General features: G+C 46.9%; 2 protein-coding genes across 8 annotated transcripts; one reads left to right on the top strand and one right to left on the bottom strand.

Moving 5' to 3' along the window:
* Window positions 1–551: 551 nt before the first annotated feature.
* Tmem138 (transmembrane protein 138) lies at window positions 552–8,252 on the bottom strand. 2 transcript variants are annotated; one of them, XM_048458628.3, is made up of 5 exons: window positions 8,100–8,252; window positions 6,311–6,578; window positions 5,911–6,082; window positions 1,387–1,462; window positions 552–1,155 (listed from the first exon to the last, which is right to left on the bottom strand). In XM_048458628.3, the coding sequence occupies exons 2-5, from the start codon at window positions 6,436–6,438 to the stop codon at window positions 1,043–1,045; spliced, it is 489 nt and encodes a 162-aa protein (XP_048314585.1). In that variant the 5' UTR covers window positions 6,439–6,578; window positions 8,100–8,252; the 3' UTR covers window positions 552–1,042. The 2 variants fall into 2 exon arrangements, with proteins under 2 accessions (XP_048314585.1, XP_087764252.1); XM_087908126.1 differs by having other exon boundaries at window positions 6,311–6,482; window positions 8,100–8,234.
* Window positions 8,253–8,266: 14 nt separating this feature from the next.
* On the top strand, window positions 8,267–17,860 carry Cyb561a3 (cytochrome b561 family member A3). Of its 6 annotated transcripts, XM_087908123.1 has the most exons (8): window positions 8,611–8,749; window positions 9,687–9,787; window positions 10,359–10,426; window positions 12,268–12,466; window positions 14,566–14,774; window positions 14,943–15,097; window positions 15,852–16,008; window positions 17,117–17,860. In XM_087908123.1, the coding sequence occupies exons 4-8, from the start codon at window positions 12,283–12,285 to the stop codon at window positions 17,201–17,203; spliced, it is 792 nt and encodes a 263-aa protein (XP_087764249.1). In that variant the 5' UTR covers window positions 8,611–8,749; window positions 9,687–9,787; window positions 10,359–10,426; window positions 12,268–12,282; the 3' UTR covers window positions 17,204–17,860. The 6 variants fall into 6 exon arrangements, with proteins under 6 accessions (XP_087764250.1, XP_087764248.1, XP_087764249.1 ...); XM_087908124.1 differs by lacking the exons at window positions 8,611–8,749; window positions 9,687–9,787 and adding an exon at window positions 8,267–8,396; XM_087908122.1 differs by lacking the exon at window positions 9,687–9,787 and having other exon boundaries at window positions 8,487–8,631.
* Window positions 17,861–19,238: the final 1,378 nt, after the last annotated feature.

The following is a 19,238-nucleotide window of genomic DNA, read 5'->3' as shown; positions in this document are numbered from 1 at the left end:
CCCTTGCCAGTCCAGATCAGCTGAACCCCACCATGTGCCGGCCAACTCAAAGGGATGCTTACTCCCGAGTTTGGTGATGGTTTGTTACGTTTCTCTAGCAATAGAAAGTAGCATACAACTGGGTGGTGACGGTGCATGCCTTTAAACCCAGCACTCGGGCAGCTTATAAATAAATAGATAAATAAATAATAATAAATAATAAATAAATAAATAAAATAGCATATAAATTCTATAACTTTCCTTTGCCAAACAGGCTCTGGAGCATTTTTTTTTCTCCTGAGGGCAATTTTAGCTTCTAGTAAATATAGAATCTGAAGGAGGCACAGAAATCTGGAATTTCAGGCCTGGAGACAGGTATGAGATCACACCTTGACTTTCCAGAGAAGTATTAGAACTCTTTCGTTTTGTTTTATTTGAGGCAGTCTTCTTACTGTAGCCCAGTGTGCATCTCTATCTAGTTTACAATTCAATCTACCCATGGGTCAAAGAGATGCTGAGGCTCTCTGACTCAGTACACCTCTTCACCATGAAGACACCTTGGACAGACAGACTTTATCATTTATGAAAAAAAGAATTCAATTTATTTCCTTTTAGAAGTGTAAAAAAGTACCTGGGTATAAAATCTAAAAGACTAAGGTGTGGTCAGTCAGGAGGACACGCCCGTCATTGTCTGCAGCCCCCACTCACTCAGGTATCAGGAGAGTAGGGCGAGAAGGACTGGATGGAGGAGGTAGGAGGCAAGATTGCCCTTTGTTCTAAGGTCTCCGGTAAACAACTTTAATTTGGAATAGGGAAGGTCTTCTTTTCTGAGATAGAGTCTCCTCCTGCAGGCTATCCTAGAAGTCACTAGGTAGGCGATGGTGGCCGAACTCACAACAGTTCTCCTGCCTCAGTTTTCAACCAGGCCTGGAGAGTTCTCTTTTTTGAATGCTGAGCACAGCTGGCCTGAGCATGTCCTAGGACGTCCATGTCCTTCCCTGGAGAGCAGCCCAGGCGGCTTCTACCAGGAAGGAAAGGCATTCATCCACAGGACATGAAGCGGTCACCTTCGGACTTGCATGAACTCCTTTCGCAGCCACAGCGAGTCCTGGTAAAAGCGGGGGTCGCCCAGCCTCACAGCTGTCCGCTTGTAGAAGTAGCAGTACAGCACTGCCGCTGAAGACAAAAGCAGAGGGCAGTCTCAGGGGCGGTCCCCAGAGTACCCACAGGGCAAGCCCAGGCCCAGGCAGCCCTAGCACCACCCCAGCGCTTTTCCCTGTCTCCCACCACGAGCAGGGCAGCCCTTCCTCTTTCCTTTGTGTGTGCCTGTCCCAAGCATCCCAGGCCATCCTGACCAAGGCTGTGCTCCAGAGACACAGCAGCACCCGAGGCTGCTCCACTTCTCACCTAGTCTCTGGAACACAAATAGTGTTTGAAGTCCATCTGTCCAAATGAAGCTGTTGGAACTTTTCCATCGCAAGTTCTAAAGGAGACATGAGCAGAAAGGGAAAGGTTAAAGGCCATGTGAACCTATTACATCTCCAATCTGCTTAGCTGCAGCAAAGACACTTGGTTGAAAATCGGGCTAACCTTACTTCCTTTTCATAAGCTCAAAGTATATTTCTCAAGGGAGCCTCAAACTCCTCCTTAAATTTTCTTTTTTATTCTGGGGCTGGAAAGATAGCTAAGTGGTTAAGAGCACCGACCTAGGTTCAGTTCCTAGCACCTATATGATGGCTCACAACCTCCTATAACTCTAGTTACAGGGGATCCAGTGCTCTCTTCTGGCCTCTGTGGACTCTAGGCCTGCACATGCTGCACATATGCAGGCAAACACTCATAGACATAAAATAAATAAATAGAATTTTTTTTTTGTTTTTGTTTTTGTTTTTCGAGACAGGGTTTCTCTGTAGCTTTGGTGCCTGTCCTGGGGCTAGCTCTTGTAGACCAGGCTGGCCTCGAACTCACAAAGATTCGCCCGCCTCTACCTCCCGAGTGCTGGGATTAAAGGCGTGCGCCACCACCGCCCGGCTAATAAATAGAATTTTTGGCTGGGCACAGTGGTACCTTTTAATTCCAGCACTTAGGAGGTAAAGGCAGGCAGATTACTATAAATATGAGGGTAGCCTGGCCTACAGTAGTGAGTCCAGGCCAATCAAAACTGTAGCAGTAAGATCCTGTCTCAAAAAAAACTGTGTGTGTGTGTGTGTGTGTGTGTGTGTGCGCGCGCGCACCAGTGTGCCATAGCATATATGCAGAGACAGAAGACAAAATATATGTCAGTTCTCTTCCTACCATCATGTAGGTCCCAGGGATCGAACTCAGGCTGTTAAGATTGGCAGCAAGTTCCTTTACCTGTTTAGCCATCTCACTAGTTCTCAGCTGGCCTCTGTCCCGTTTATTTTTGTTTCAAAGGTATCTCCTCTAAGCTTGAACTGAGGAATTTATCTCCTTCCACTCTATTGACTTTGTCAAGGAGAAATGATCTCAGGAGCCTTCCTGCTCACTGTCCAGCCTGCATTTAGGCTCAGGCTTAATCACATCAACAGCCTGAACACAGGCTCCAGCAAGCAGAGTGGAGACTCTGACAGAGGAAGCCCCTTGCCCCTTGCCCACCGCTCTGCTACTTTCCTGTGAGATCCCTGCTTCTCTGCGGCCTAGGGGTGCTCACACCATGGGTCTAATGAGAAGCAAAAAAGTGGCTGGGGACCAAGGTTCTGCTTTGTTTTGTTTGTGGTGCTGAGAAATAAAGCCAGGGTCTCCCAAATTCTAGGTTAGGGCTCTAACTCCCAAGTCACACCCCTTACTCAGAGTCAGGGATTTTAATAAGCTTCATCAAAATAAGCATATAAGAGATACATGAGCTATCTAAACAATGGAAGAAATTTGTAAAGGAGAAGAAACCTGAATGATAAGGGCCTGCAAGACCTCCCCAGAACCCATATAAATGCGAAAATGGAAGACGAGAGGGGCTAGAAAGATAGCCCAATGGTTAAAAGAGCATTTGCTGCTCTTTCAGAGGACCAGAGTTCAGTTCCTAGCACCCACGTCTCACAACTCCCTGTAACTCCAGCTACAGATCAAATACCTTCTTCTGGAGCACCTGTGCACACTCAGGTACACACACACATGCTGTGGAATAATCCATTTGTAATTTGTTGCTCCCATTGTTAATAAAAAACTGATTGGCTGATAGCCAGGCAGGATTTGGGGGGCAAAGAGAATGCTGGGAAGGAGGGCTGGAGTTGCTAGCCAGACAGAAAAAAGCAGGACATGCAGGAGAGGTAAAAGTCACAAGTGTAGGGCTCAGTCTACCCTTGCTCCTTGGAGTGCATATTGAGGACAGTTTCTGGCCAGCCAGCTAAGCATCCTGTTTGCTCCTGTGCTCCCTCTGCCCTAGCCTGGTGATTGGCTGAAGGGCATTGTTTCATCTTTGGTATGGTAATTTCCCACCTGCCCGGGAGGAAATCCTTAGGCAGCAGTCAGATCCCCCCTGCCTGGGAGGATATCCTTATGCAGCAGCCAGGGCCCACCTGCCTGAGAGGTAATCCTTATGCCTATAGCCAAGTATATAGGTTTTCCCCTAAATTGAATAAAGCGGCATTCGGCTGATCTTCTTTCAAATGACCCAGGTCTCTTGTGTGTTTCTTTCAATCTCCAGGCCTTTGCCCGGACTTGCGTAAGGTACAGTGGCTTGCGAACTGTACCAAGAGGGTAACACAGAATCGAGTGTTACACACAAGCCTCGGGGCAGCACAGAGATCAACAGAAATGGGTTAATTTAAGTTGCAAGAGCTAGTTAGTAATAAGCCTGAGCTACAGGTCAAACATTTATAATTAATAATAAGTCTCTGAATGATTATTTGGGAAGCAGCTGGTGATACAGAACTGATTGTGGTTCTGACGAAAAACTCTGCCTACACACACACACACACACACACACACACACACACACACATGCACACGCTGACATAAACTTTCAAATTATATTCTTAAAAAAGCAATCTGAAACCATGAGAACTGGATCTGGTCTGGAGCCTACAGGAAAACTAAAGAGAAGCATCTAGGGGATTGAGTTTGTGGGGACTCAGGGCATAAAGGGAAGCAACACTCTTGGGTGGCTGCTTCCCAGAAACAACCAATGCCTGTAATATTAACCACAGGACACTAACACCTAATATCCCCCATCAACACCCACCCACCTACATAGCGGAAGACAAACCAGACACGACTTCCTGTTTTCACCCTGGTAGGCCTCTCTGGAGCAAAGGTAAACTGACTACTACAAATTGAAAAGTCCCTGGATTCCTGAAGATAGAAAGCTGCCAAAGTGCCTTATGAACTGCCACATGCTATACTCCAGCCCAGGTCACCATCTGCCTGCCTTCTACCAGAGTTTCCAAATGATAGAGATTTTTACTTGTACATTCTTTTGGCAGAACAGAGTTTGATCAAAGCCTGGGCGCTGAGCCCTGCTACTGAGTTATCGTCCCTAGCCCTTACTATTTTCTTTCTGGTGTTTTGTTTTTGTTTTTGGTTGTTGTTTTAAATCAAACATTTGTCTGTGTAGGATTTAATCATATCAACAGCTTGAATATAAAGCATCTATCTCACAAAGATACCAGATCAGATCTGATTTTCATGACTTTTGATTTCTGCATTCCTAATTCTTCCATCTCTTTGTGTATCTCATGTGATTCATATACTTCTTAAAAAAGAGAGAGATTTGGGCTGGAGAGATGGCTCAGCGGTTAAGATCATTGCCTGCTCTTCCAAAGGTCTTGAGTTCAATTCCCAGCAACCACATGGTGGCTCACAACCATCTGTAATGAGGCCCGGTGCCCTCTTCAGGCCTGCACGTAAACAGAATATTGTATACGAAATAAATAAATAAATATTTAAAAAAAAAAAAGAGAGAGAGAGATTTGTTTGTTTGTTTGACATGAGATATAACACTACGTAGTTCTGGCTGGCTTGGAACAATCTTTATAGTCTAGGCATGCACCATCCAGGTCTGGCAATTGACTTACTTTTATGTATATGTGTGAGTGCTTTGTGTATAAATGTGTACCATGTATTTGCCAGTGCAATCAGAGGCCAGAATTGGATCCCTTAGAATTGAAGCCGGGTGGTGGTGGCGCACGCCTATAGTCCCAGCACTCGGGAGGCAGAGGCAGGTGGATCTCTGTGAGTTTGAGGCCAGCCTGGTCTACAAGAGCTAGTTCCAGGACAAGCTCTAAAACTACAGTGAAACCCTGTTTCAAAAAACAAAAAACAAAAAAAGAATTGAAGTCACAAAGGGTTGTGAACCATCTGATGTGGGTGCAAAGAGCCAAATCAAGATCCAAGTGCTCAGGGCTCAAAATAGCTGAGCCATCTCTCCAGCCAGTTGTGTGCTCATTTTGGCTTCAAGGTTCTGAGAGTTGGAAGAGTGACTCAGCCAAGCTTGCTAGTGGACTTCCATGTAACCCAACCTGACTTGCTATGGCCTTCAGAGAACTAAGATTACAGGTTTATACCACCACATTTTGCTTTTTTTCCCCCTCTTGAGACAGGGTTTTACACTATAGCCCAGGCTGGCCTAGAATTTAACTGTGAAGCTCAGATTGGCCTTGAATTTGTGCTAATCTTCCTGCTGTGGCCTACTGGGTGCTAGGATGACATGTTCTAACCACTATGCTTAGCTATTTCTAGCTCTTTAAAGATGTGAAAGGGCTGGTGAGAGATAGCTCAGTGGTTGGGGGTATCTGTTGCCAGGCCTGATGACCTTAGTTTAATCCCCAGAGCCTACATGATGGAAGAAGAGAACTGACTCCCATAAGTTATCCTTTGGCTCCCACACCTCTAACCATCTATACATGGATACAACACAATGGCTATATATAATTTTTAAAAATTAAATGTGTAAGAATTCAGAGCTTTCACTCTTACCATGACCCAGACATGAAGGGAGATGCTGAGAGCAAGGTACACAGAGGTCAGAATGATGGTCCCTTTGAACTTATGGAACAGGAGGTTGACCAGGCCAGCCTGGAAGACGAAGGTGTTGAAGAACATGAGGAAAATTATGATGATGTTGAAGAGGATTGCAATATCCTGGATGCTGTAGACACATAAAACAAAGTGTAGCCAAGTGGGGGTTATGTGAAGACTTAAGAGATGGCCCTAAGTTCTACGGGACGCCGTGAGATCCGTTCTTCTCTGTGACAGTCACCCCAAACCTCCTGATAGCACAGACTTCTGGACACACTAATGACTTTAAAAATGCTCAACTGTGACTGTCAGAGCTGTCACACTGGAATTGGCTCTTCAGCCTGTCTTCCATACTCACATGAAAAGCACCAGCTGGATGACAGGAGCCATTCGGAGGAGCTCCGAGAAGGAGTTGACAAACAGATCATAGGACAGCAGCAGGAACTGCAGCGAGAGCACCAGGCTGTAGTTGCTGGTTTGGAGCATCTTCTGTCTGTTTTTTGGGACTCCCAAGTGCACATTCCACAGTTCTATAGAAAATAACTTCTGGTTCTCTGCCGGGTATTTGGGGAGAGAAGTCTAGTTTTTTCAAATCAGAGCTGTTTCCCTGGCTCTAATGCAAGGACCTGTTTGGAGGGGAGAGAATCAAGGAAGGGAGGGAGGGAAGGAAGGAAGTAAAGAAGTAGGGACAGAGGGAGGGAGGATGGGTAAGGAAGGCAATATCAGAAGCCTAGGATTAAACATTTACTGAGCATCAGTATGCAAAACACTAAGAAAACAAAACAATAAAGAAAACAAAAACCCAGCTAAAGTCAGGCATAGTGGCACACACTTGTGATCACAATATTCAGGAGCCAGAAACAAGAGGCTTGAGAGTTTGAGCCAGCCTGGGTTATGCTAGCCAAGCCTCTTCTTCAGACAAAACAAAACAAAACCAAACTACACTCTGACCCACTGCCCCACTGCACCTCAACTTGTCATTCTTTCTAGAGACTAATAACATTAGACTTTTCTCCATGACTGGATCCTTTTAAATGTACAGCTCTTTTCTTTTTCCTTCCTTCCTTGCTTGCTTGCTTGCTTGCTTGCTTCCTTCCTTCTTTTCTTTTTTTTAATCAGATCTTGCTATGTAGACCCAGCTGGTCTAGAATTCTTGATCCTCCTGCTTCAGCTTCCCAAGTGCTTGTTTTCCAGGAGTGCCCAACCACACCTGACAAATGCACAAGTCTAACCAGGAATATTTACAGGTGCTTCAGAGAAGTGGCAGCCTAGTCATGTGGTAGTAGTAATAGTTATAGTAATAAATAAATAAATAGTAAATAAATAGTTATAGTAATAAATAAATAGTTATAGTGCAACACTCTGGGAACTGTTTCCATCACAGATATTACTTAAATCTTAAAATAATCTCATGAGGTAGAAGATACTTTTATTTTCCCCAATTCATAAATGAGAAGACTGAGGTCCAGAAAGGTAACTTATTTGACCAGGATTACACAGCCAGTAAGTGGCAAAGTGGTATCCTGATGGAGACACTGTACAGCCAGCCTATTTCATAACTAATAAGAGTGATATCTAAGAAGGTGGAGGGTATGTTCTCTTAGAAATTGGCAATGTCAGACAGAAAGGGCTGAGAGGACACAGTCCTTCCCTAGAAGAGTTTATTAAGGTTATGACAGAAACACAGCGGCAGGAGAAAGTGAGCATTTATTTATAGCCTTACTGCCTGGACTTGAGAAGCAGCCATGTTAGTGCATGTAGCCCCCGTTTTGCAGAGGTTTTGAGGGGTCCATGCCCTGTTCATCTCCCGCGGTGGAAAAGCCCCATGCAATCGGATATACGAATGTAGCTCCCTGGGTTTGAGTTTTCATACTCATAATCTCTCTCCTAGGTACCTGCGCCAGGATAATCTTGTTGACCAAGAGAATTTTCTTTAATCCTCCCAACAATCAGCATGGTAGGAAAGAATTATCCCCTGGCGACAGGCAGGGACACAGGAATTCAAGTCATTTTCTCCAGATCGCGAGTAGGGCCAAACACACCACTTAGTCAGGCTCCATCGAATGTCACTGTGAGCATCCCTTAGAAACACCCCTCGCTTTAGCTATGCAGACGATCACCCTCCAGTTTGACGCGGTTTTCCTTACCCTTCCCAATCCTCTCACAGACCGGAATGCCTCGGCAAGAAGCCCATAGCAAAAGCAACAGCAACAACAACAACAAAAAAATTTGACTTCTGGACACTCTATGCTCGACTCATCATCTACATTCACCTCAAAGAAAAAAAAAACGTCGGTTGTCATGGGAACCCAGCCTCGGCTTCCGGAAGCCCACTTTAAATTCCGGAAGTAGATGGCTAATTGCTCGTCGTGTTTGGGCCTTCGCTCCATGGGCCTACCCTCCACCGGGTCCTCCCGTTCACCCTTATCGAGGGCGGCCCCCAGGTGAGAGGCTGTGAACCCCAGCATTAACATCCTCAGGATGGGGTGGGACTAGAGACAAGGCAAACAGGACGCAGTACTCCTAGGAATCCTGCCAGAAACTGCCCGAGAACGCGCCCCTCAGCACGCAAACTTCATTTCCCAGAAGCCCTCGCGAACCATCGGACGTGCCCGAGCCTATAAAAGCCCAGGCAGCGCCCTCTGTAGCCAATCCCGCAGTCTGCAGGCTTGCCGGAAAGTGAGTTTTTCAACGTCCTGGAGGAGCCCGGGGAGTGGCGGCTCCCGCGCTTTGCAGTGACTGGCGACCGGCGGGTCGCAGAGACCTGGCCCCGAGGTGTCCCACTGTGTGGTTAGGGGTGAGAAAGAGCCCGGGCTGGCAGAGCCGGCACATGGGTCCCAGTGGTGGTTCCGCTGCTTCCTCGCTTCGCTCTGTCATAACCTGGCATTCAGCCTGCTTTCCCTTTTAAGAATTGAACACTTTTCTGTTCCGCTTCCATACTGCAGGTGGAAGGCTTCGACGCTTTTCAGAAAGAAGGCGTCTTATCTAGAACTTTCTAGGACCAAGCTGACCAAAGGTGTCAGCGTCATACCCCTTATGTCTCGAATAGGTCTAACTGTCTGAGATGAAGGAGCTGTGAGCATTTATGCTAGGGTGGATTTTAGTTACACTCCTGAGTGGAATATTAATAGGTCTGTCACTCCTGGGTCCTGCAGTTTGGAGGAGCTGCCTTTGGAGTTGAGTTCTGGGAACTGAGGACAGGAGCTGAGTGCCTGTACCAGGCCTGCCACTTGCCTTGACCAAGTCACTTTCCTTTGGATCCCAACTTTGCAGTGCTTTTGAATTGTAAGATACGGGTTAACAGGACTCGAACTCTGAATTTGGTCTCCAGGATTCTTAATATCCCTCCGTTTTTGAGGAGAGAGCAGCAAACCCTGCCCCTTGGTCTGAGAGTAACAGTGCATTTGGAATACAGCTCCTGAGAGGAAGGACTGAATGAAAGATTCATTTTTTTTACCCCTGGGACTGATTCTGGTTTAGCCCAGCCTAGGAGAATCTTTTAGCTAGAGAATTGAGAAAAACGTTAAATTGAGATAGATGTTAGGTACACTTCTTAACCCAGGATATATAAACTACACACACCCCATTGGCCGCATCTAACCCGGAGTGGATTTTACACAGTTAAACTATTGGGGGCAGGGGATGAAATGTGAGAATCATGAAGCTTGGACTTCAGTGTCCATCAAGTGTTAATGAGCACTGAACTCTTCTTGGTTGCTTTTGTATCACACCAGCCCAGAATGGATGGCACAGTTGTGACAGAAACCCCAAAGAGTTTGCTGGCTTCCTCCTGAACATGGGGCATGACAGAGTGAGGACAGGAGGCTCAGTTGTGGTGAGCATGTCTTGAAATCTTAGTCCAGACTGCTCAGTGCAAACACTCTTCATCTCAGCATTTGCACATGTTCTTTCCCTGGCTTTTGCTATTTTAGGAAAAGAGAGGGCTTATCTGTGAACTGCAGACAGCAATATAACTTTCCCGCCTTCTGTCACAAAAGTGTCCTAATCATCTGTTCTAAGTCTGCCACAAGGGGGTAACCCAGGGCTTGTAAGGGGGATCGATGCAGTCCCTTTTGATTTTTTTTTTTTGCCTTCCCTTTTCTTTTTTCTCAAATATATTTTGTGTGTGTGTGTGTGTGTGTGTGTGTGTGTGTGAGAGAGAGAGAGAGAGAGAGAGAGAGAGAGAGAGAGAGAGAAGTGAATAGGTGCCTGGGGAGTCTAGAAGTAGGTACTCCCTTGGAGCTGAGGTAGTAGGCAGCTGTGAGTTGTCTAATGTGGGTACTGGGAACTCAAGAGGAATAAGTGGGGCCATGGGTCAGTTTCTAGTGCTTGTATCTAGAAGTAGTTTTTATTGCCATGCCTTTCTTTCAGAGAACAAGTCATGTAATGTTAAGTGTTTTCCTTAGGGCACTCAGACTGTGAAAATCAGAGATCAGACCACTCTTCTGTGAGCTTTCAGCCGCTGGGTCTGCAGGTAAGAACTTGGGTATTGTCACTCCTTGGGCATTATTGGCTCTTGTTCCTGTTACATGGTCTAGAGAGATGGTCCTCAATATCAGTAGGCCACATAGTTACCTTCTTGGTGTAAGCCCAGGGGACAGATAGGACAGATTGCCTACTTGCTTGGCCTTGTGTGTGTGTGTGTGTGTGTGTGTGTGTGTGTGTGTGTGTGAGAGAGAGAGAGAGAGAGAGAGAGAGAGAGAGAGAGAGAGAGAGACTGGGAATCAAACTCATGACTTGCTTATGCTAAACAAGCCCCTGACACTGAGCTGCAAATATAGCCCCTTGTCTGGTTTTTAAGAATAACTGCTTGTGACATAATTATTCACTAGAGAAAGCCTGAAAACCGAGTTGGTTCCTGGCAGAAATCTAAAAATAATCACTTTCTAGACCATGAGTTCTTGCTTCCCTTTTTCTCCTCTGGACTTTCCCCAGAAAAGAAAAAGCAGAAGTAAGTCTCAGGTGTAGAACCAGCCCAGAGCGGGTGTGTGTGTGTGTGTGTGTGTGTGTGTGCGCGCGCCCTCAGTTCAAGGAGAGAAGTGGAGGGTTGGGGTCAAGGCCAGGCCCCATTGAGTTCATCTTCTGTAAGGGACACCTTTTCCTACAGAATTGAAAGCACATAGAGCTTTCTCCCAGGTGATATAATGCTAGGGATTGAGCACCCCTGGCTAAAAGTTCGGAAGATTCTGAAACTTAAAATTTGGGGTTTAGCTTTGGTGCTTTTTACGTTTTTTGTTTGTTTGTTTGTTTATTTATTTATTTTTGTTTGGTTGGTTGGCTTGGGGTTTTTGTTTGTTTATTTGGTTGGTTGGTTTTTGAGACAGGGTTTCTCTGTGTGGGCCTGGCTATTCTGGAACTCACCCTGTAGACTAGACTGGCTCTAACTCAGAGATCTACCTACCTCTGCCTCCCAAATACTGGGATTAAAGGCATGTGTCACCATGCCTGGCCAGACCTAAAACCTTGATCACTCAAAAACATGTAACATGGAAACATTCCCAAATCCAAAAGCCTTTGCCATCTACAATTCTTCATATATAATCATTGTTTTTTTTAAAAAAATTATATATATGGTCAGGAGGTGGTGGCTTATACCTAATCCCAGCACTTGGGTGGCAGAGGCAGGCAGATCTCTGAGTTCAAGGTCAGCCTAGTCTACAGAGATAGCCAGGGCTACAAAAGAAACTGTCTTGAGAAATATATATATCCTATATATGTGTTTTGCCTATATATTTGTTTATGTACCATATTCATATCTGTCCATGGAGACTAAAGCATTAGATCCCCTGGAACTGGAGTTACAGATTGTTGGGAGCCACCACGTAGGTGTTGGGAATTGAACCTAGGTCTTCTATAAAGAACAGCCAGTGATCTTCACTGAGTTGCTTCTCCAGCCCTCACACCCAGTCATTTTGTTGAAGGTGTTTGCAGCTTAGAATGTGTTTCCCTGCATTGGATTGTGGTTTTGCTGCCTTATTTTGGAACCCAGGACCTGGGAAGTTGTGATCTAGGAATTTAGGGTTGGGTGTGGCAGTCACCTTCTGGTTCTGTGTGGGGAGGCTAATCAATACCAAGGATGTGAGCCCAGGGCCTTGGCATCTCACCAGAGCTCCATACTTGGTCTATGCCCTGCCAGTGCAGAGGTGGGGCCTCATTCATTGTGAGTTTACCTCAACAATGAGGCCATCTGGGGACAGAGGAACTGAAGCAAAAGATTCCATACCACAGGCAGAAAGGGAGGTCAGTGTTACTTCCTTTAGCTGCCGTGTGGGTTCCCCATGGTTAGCTAGGGCATGTGGCTTCTGCTTCTTCTAGGAGTTCTTGATCAGAATGGCTTCAGGACGGTTTTACCTGACCTGCATGGTGCTGGGGTCCCTCGGATCAATGTGCATCCTCTTCATCACCTACTGGATGCAGTACTGGCGTGGTGGCTTTGCCTGGGATGGCAGTGTCCACATGTTCAACTGGCACCCAGTGCTCATGATCTCTGGCATGGTGGTGCTCTATGGAGCTGGTGAGTAATACGTTCTCAGTGTGAGGGGCAGGATATAGCCTAGGCCTGAGCAGGGCAGCACTTATTCTCTCCAAGATGGTATTTTAGGGTGTTGATTTTGGGACTATCGTGGCAGGGTGAATTGGGCTGTTCCAATGGGACCAGCTATCATTACTGGGAAGAAGTGGAAAGTGTAGAAACACCTTCACAGATAATCAGAGACAGGGTCAGTGAAACTTTCTGTAAAAAGGACCAGACCGTAATTTTTTCAGGCTTTGTAATGGTATGATTGTACTATGTATTGCAATTACTCAGCTCTGCCATTGTATCATGGGAACAGTCACGGAATGCACATAAAACACATGAGTGTAAGTGTGTACCAGTAAAATGTTATTCACAGAATTAGGCAGCAGGCTAGATTTGGCCTGGCACCGCAGTTTAGCTCTAGAGAACAGGAATTGAAGGCACTTGTATGACAGTTGAGTTGAAGATCCCCACACACTCAAATCTGTGTCTTGTAACATGGGAAGTGAGCCCTGGCTGTAGGATGGGAATGATGATAGCATTGGCAAAAGTCACTTACCATGCATATTTCATACATCATCCCCTCTGGTTCCTGACTTTCTTATGATGTGTTTGTTGTATGCATATGCATGTGCACATGCATGTATGTGTGGAGGCTACAGGACAAGCTTGGGTGTCATTCATTATTAATCACCTTGCACCTTGAAATTTTTCTTTTTCTGTTTTTAACATTTTTTTCAATTTTTTAAAGACAGGGTCTCACTATGTAGCCTTGACTATCCTTAAACTCACTGTGTAGACTGGGTTGCCCTTGAACTCACAGAGGTTCATCTGCTTCTGCCTCCCAAGGGCTGGGATTAAAGACATGTGCCACCACTGCCAGGCATCCATTTTGTTTTAGAGAAAGTCTGTGAGCCGGGCTCTGTAGTTGTGTCCATTTTACAGAAGAGGAAACAGACTTAAGAAACAGGTGCTGGGTTTGGATCTCTCTGCCTGAGCTCTTTAGATTTTCACTTTTTGCCTTCGGTGGTGTTGGGAGTAGAAATGGACCCAGGCTCTCTCCACATGACAGGTGCTGAGCTACAACCTCAGGTCTCATGCCTGGGTTCTTTTATTCCCCCCACTCCTGAGACAGAGAGATCCACCTGCCTTCTGAGTGCTGGGATTAGAGGTGTGGACCAGCACCACCGGACTATGCCTAGATTCTTAACCATCATTGGCTGTATGGATGCAGTGTGATCAGACCATGGAGAGAGTGCTTATCAGCCCACAGAGCTGCATTCAGGATTGAGGCAGGGCAGTTCAGAAAACTATTCCTCCCAGTTTAACCAGCCCTTCTTATCTTAATTCCTGGCCAACTGCCTTCCACAAATAACGGGAAGGTGGCATGTACTAGCATAGTCTTAGGGCTTTTATTCCTGTGATAAAACAGCAACTTGTGGAAGGAAAGCTTTGTTTCCCCTTACATCTTTAGTCTTGCATGACGAGAATCAGTGCAGGAACCGAAGCAGAGACTGTGGAGGAAAGCAGCTTACGGGATGGCACCTTATGGCTTGTTCACTCTGCTTTCTCTCTTTTTTCTCTTATTTTTTTAATCTTTATTTTTATGTGTATAATTGTTTTGCCTGCATGTATGTCTGTGTACTGTGTGTATCCAGTGCCTGTGGAGGCCAGAGAGGGTGTCCGATGCCCCTGGGACAGGAATTACAGATGGTTGGGAACTGTCATGTAGGTGCTAGGTGCTGGGATTAAACTCAGGTCCTCTGGAAGACCAGTGAGCCATCTCTCCTTCTCTGCTTTCTCTTCCGTCTAGGACCGCCAGCCCAGGGATAGTGATCTCCAGTGAGCTTGGCTCTCCCATATCAATCGTTAATAAAGAAAACTCCCTACAGGCTTGCTTACAGGCAGTCTGCTGAAGGGGGATTTCTCAACTGAGGCTCCCTCTTCTCGGATAACTAATTTATATCAAGTCAACAAGTAACCATCCAGGGCAGGAGTTGATGTCCTGACACTTCTTCCTGTCGAGAGGCTGTGTGGGGCCACATCAGGGAGTGTGAGGTGGTGTGGCTACGCTCTGAGACTGTTCTCTCCTGCAGCTTCGCTGGTGTACCGCCTGCCCGCATCGTGGGTCGGGCCCAAACTGCCCTGGAAGGTTCTCCATGCCACGCTGCACCTGCTGGCCTTCACCTTAACTGTTGTGGGATTGGTTGCTGTCTTTCAGTTCCACAACCATTCAAAAATCTCACACCTCTACTCCCTGCATAGCTGGCTGGGCATCACCACTGTCGTCTTCTTCGCCTGCCAGGTAATAGAAATGGGCAGATCACAGTGAGGCATTGGGGCTGTGCGTAGTGGGAATGGTTGAGTTAAAAAAGAAGGGCTAGGGGACAGTGGCCAACAGGAGTTAGAGATGGGACATGGAGGGTAGATGGGACAGTGGTTCAACCAAGGACTTCCTTCCTTGTATCCACAGTGGTCCCTGGGCTTTGCCATCTTTCTCCTGCCCTGGGCATCTCAGTGGCTGCGAAGCCTCCTGAAACCTGTGCACGTCTTCTTTGGAGCCTGCATCCTTTCCCTATCCATCACATCTGCTATTTCTGGCATCAATGAGAAGCTTTTCTTTGTTTTGTAAGTTTTAAGGGGCCTCTAAACTAGGGCACATGGGAGGGAGTAGAGGCTTCAGAAGATGCATCCTGTAATCATAGGACTTAGCCAGCACGGCAGCCTCTGGGCTTGAGTCCAGTCTGGAAAGGTGGCAGCCTTTAGGTTGAAACTGGAAACCTGGCAATACTTACTGAGCATTAAGTGATACAACACGTACTGTTTGGCAGGAACTGCTCTAAGCTCTCCACCTTTGTCACCTACAACATTTGGTACTATTGTCACAAGAGTGTAATGAGCTAGGCATGGTGGTGCCTGCCTTTAATCCTAGCACTACAGGCAGGCAGATCTCTGTGAGTTCAAGGTCAGCTTGGTCATCATAGTGAGTTCAAGCCAGGTCTCCATTGTGAAACCTTGTTAAAGAAGTGTATAGTGAGGCACGAAATAACTTACAGCCAGTAAATGGTAGAAGTAGGAACTGAGTTAGGCACTCTGCCTCCAGAGCCGGTATAACCAACCATTGTTGTCGGGTTTCAGGCAGTATAGTAAAGTGAACAGCAAATGAGATTGGAAATGGGCCCTGGGGTTTAGACCTTGGTTGTGCTATGCACTAGTTATGCAAATGTGGGCAAGTTCATTTCACTTGTTTTCTCACAGGTAAAGCATTGCGAAGTTCCTGCCTGTTGCTGTGGTAGGACTTAGGCAGTATGTTAATTCCAGATCATAGGGGAATAAAAGTTAGAAATTCTCTCAAAAGCCCACATTATTTTGTCATTTTCAGGAAAAATGCCACCAAGCCCTACTCCAGCCTGCCTAGTGAGGCAGTCTTTGCCAACAGTACTGGGATCTTGGTGGTGGCTTTTGGCCTACTGGTTCTCTATATTCTTCTGGCTTCACCATGGAAGCGTCCAGATCCAGGAACTCTGACTGACAGACAGGTATGGCTACTGGTTCTCATTGTAGGTGGGGTAAGGCCAGGTCTAGGAAAGGACCCAGGAAGGTCTTGCACCTTGCTGAGAAGATTGACCCTCTTTGCCAGGTGGAAAACCAAGCCGCTTGAAGTTGGAGATTGAGTGGCAGGTGGGGATTCTGGCACCAGAGCAGCCAAGCCTGCAGTGACTTCCCAAGTTCCCCTCCCCTGTAGGAGTCCCTGGGTTTGTGAGGTGACACACGAAGGGCTTGAGCCTGGTGACCTTCTGCCAGCTCTGTGGCTAGTCTAGTGGGACAAGTGCTTACTGACACAGGTGCTGAAAGCCGGTCTTGCCTGTTCTTGGCCACTGAGGCTCTGGCAGATGTGGGAAGATGTGCTATGAACCAGTCTCAGGGACTCTGGGCTTCCCTGAAAGATCTGGTGGCTCGGCTGGGTTCACCCTGCAGGGTGAGGGTCTATCTGAGCAGCTCAGGCCTGGTGTGCCTGGTGTGCCTCCTGAAGCTCGGGGACCCTTTCAAGGTCATGGCTTTAATCCCTGTGCTTCTTCCTTCTTTTCAGCCCCTGTTGCATGACAGGGAGTGAAGCGGGCACGGGCTCGCGGGAACAGTCGGAGGTGCAGTCTCTGCTCTCTCAGAAGCTCTTCTGTACTTTGGGCTCCTGGCTGGTTTCAGCAACAGACCTCTCTTGGGCCAGAGACCAAACTTACTACTCCAGTTCCCAGCCTGCTCTCGCCAGCCGCTTGGTGTCCATCTGCTTTTATTGATGGCTTTGACTTGTTGGCATTTTTTCAAGGGCCTTGGTCATTCATGTCTCTTCTGCTGGTCTTTAGAATTTGGGCTGCTTTCTCTTCATCATTCCTAGGGATGTGGTTGAAGCTAAGGCTCAAATGTAGTCCATACATGCTCTCTGTGGGAGCATTTTTTGTGGTTAGGCAGGCTTCTTCTGCTCTGCCCTGGATGTGCATTTGGGAGGGCTGAGACGTGGGAGGTAACTAATGGGACGGTAGCAGCAGGAGAGGCTTTGTAGGAGTCAGATGCTAGTCACTCTGAGCTGCTCTGTTCACTTTGATGTGCTGTGGTGTGTGTGTTGTGACCATGTGGCTCCCCCTCTTCTAGTTGCTGCTTCAGCTGCTGCCTGGATCCCGCCCTTTCCCTGTGACTTACATGCCTGCCCCCCTCAGGCAACCCTATGAGCCCTGGTAAACTGTTCTCCCAAGAGGACTGACCTTAGAGTCCTAAGTGATGAGTAACAGAGGTTTGTGGGCATGGGCTTTCCTGCCTCCTCTAGTCACGCTCTTCCCTGACAAGGCCCAGCCCACTATGAAATTGAAGCCAGCATTATGAAGCAATTTGCTGGGCAGAGTCCTGGTAGCCACTCCTGCCTTCAGAGGTGTTCCTGATTGAGTACTGGGTGCTTTTGCCTCCCCCCACCCAAGGCCACCAAGCCTCCCTTCGTGGTACACCAGAGTGTGAGCTTTGCTCTTCTTCTGAATAGAAACTGGGGAAGAGGGAGGAGTCCTGCCCTTCTAGTTTGAATTGGCCTATGACACTTCATACCTCCTCAGATAAGCCCTGCCAGATCCCAGCTGCAAACTGCTGTACTTAACAGACCAATAGGAGGAGTCGGGGGAGGGGGGGGTTCCTGCACTCCCTGCAGTTAGTGATCAGGCTGAACTTCAACCCTGCCGCCAGAAGTGGGCAGGAGGGCTGGCATGAACTTGCTGACCAGATGAAGCCTGCACACCATTGGTATTACTGCTGAGCACCTTGAACGAGACCAGCTCCCCTGGTTTACTCATGAGTGGGTATTCTATTTCTTCATGAATCTGATTTTTATTAAATGTGTTTTTAAACATTAAAGGTGTCTTCTTTTGTCCAGACTGGATAGCTAAAAACAAAAACAAACAGCAACAACAACAAAACCCCACATATTTCTCATACTTTGGGAGGCTAGAAGTCCAAGATAAAGGCAACACCACCTGTCTGGTAAGGACCACTCCCACCTCCTTCGTACTGTGGCTTCATATGGTGCAGAGCTCAGGTTGTTCCCAGACCCTTAAAAATGGTACCTCTCATTAAGAAGGCCCGCCCTTACCCCTGATCACTTACAAAGGCCTCTTTTTATTTTTAAGACTGGGTCTCACTATGGAGCCCTGGCTTGTAGCATGAATTCTAATTGGTTTTAATAATAAAAACCTGGAGTCAGCTATCAAGTGAAAGCTGGAAAATCAGAGAAGTAGAGCAGCCAGCCACTAATTCTTACCTCTATCTCAAACCAAAAGGGCAATCCTGCCTCTATGAATCCTTAGACTGAATGCTCTCTCTACGAAACCTCAGACTGAATCTGAGTTCCTGTCTCCTCCCGCTATATTCCTCTCTCCACCCAGCCAAATTCCTCCTGTTTCTACCTCCCTAGTGCTGAGATTAAAGGCATATGAAGTCAAATGCTGGGATCACCTTCGTGTGAGCTCTGTTTCTCTTTTAGACACAATTCAATCTCACGCAGCCCTGGGTGGCCTTGAACTCACAGAGATCCTCCTGCCTCTGTCTCCAAGTGCTGAGATTAAAGGTGTGTGCCACCACTGCCTGGCCTCTGTGATTAACTGTGGCTTAGCTCTGCTCTCTGATCCTCAGGCAAACTTTGTTAGATTACAAATGAAATACCACTACACTGACTGGCCTGGAACTTGTAGACCAAACTGGCCTCAGACTCACAGAGATTGGCCTTCCTCTGCCTCCAGAGTGCTTGGACTAAAGGGTGTGCTACCAGGCTGGGTTCAAAGCCCCACCTCTTAATTCCATCACGTTAGAAATAAAGTTTCAAGCATAGGAGTTCTGTTGAAACATAGAAGCCTTTGCTGGCATGACAATGTACTCAAATGAGAGTCTTGGCAATTTACAAAGGCCTCAGGATGGGCTTGGCCCTTATAGATAGATGTAAGAAGGGCCAACCAGAGATCCATGATTGTATTCCTGGAATGCATGTTACTTAAATTTGGGTGGGTGTCCTTCATAATGAATGGCTTTAGGGCACATACTCCTAATGAAAGGAGTGTTCCCTGCCTTAAAGTCTGGAAAGCGAGATTCAAAAAGGAGTGGAGGTGGACAGGCAAGTAGAATGATCTACTGTCACTCTGCTGGGTGATGGCAGAGTTGGGATCCACAAGTCCTCTGCCAGGTACGTATATCTGTGCATGCTGACAACCAGCTTTGTTGCCCGGGACTTCTGATGGAGCAG

The sequence above is a fragment of the Myodes glareolus genome, chromosome 7 (genome assembly GCF_982192425.1).
Source record: "Myodes glareolus chromosome 7, mMyoGla1.1, whole genome shotgun sequence".
Taxonomy (NCBI): Eukaryota; Metazoa; Chordata; class Mammalia; order Rodentia; family Cricetidae; genus Myodes; species Myodes glareolus.
The sequence above is the reverse complement of the archived record's forward strand: the minus strand, read 5'-3'. Positions and strand labels throughout refer to the sequence as shown.

Coding starts and splice junctions, on each gene's coding strand:
- Tmem138 (XM_048458628.3), bottom strand. CDS start 6,438: ATGCTCCAAACCAGCAACTACAGCCTGGTGCTCTCGCTGCAGTTCCTG. Junction 6,083..6,310: donor ATCCAGCTGGTGCTTTTCAT/GTGAGTATGGAA, acceptor ATGTGTCTACAG/CATCCAGGATATTGCAATCC. Junction 1,463..5,910: donor CCCTTCATGTCTGGGTCATG/GTAAGAGTGAAA, acceptor TGTCTCCTTTAG/AACTTGCGATGGAAAAGTTC.
- Cyb561a3 (XM_087908124.1), top strand. CDS start 12,283: ATGGCTTCAGGACGGTTTTACCTGACCTGCATGGTGCTGGGGTCCCTC. Junction 14,775..14,942: donor TCGTCTTCTTCGCCTGCCAG/GTAATAGAAATG, acceptor TTGTATCCACAG/TGGTCCCTGGGCTTTGCCAT. Junction 16,009..17,116: donor GAACTCTGACTGACAGACAG/GTATGGCTACTG, acceptor CCCCTCTTCTAG/TTGCTGCTTCAGCTGCTGCC.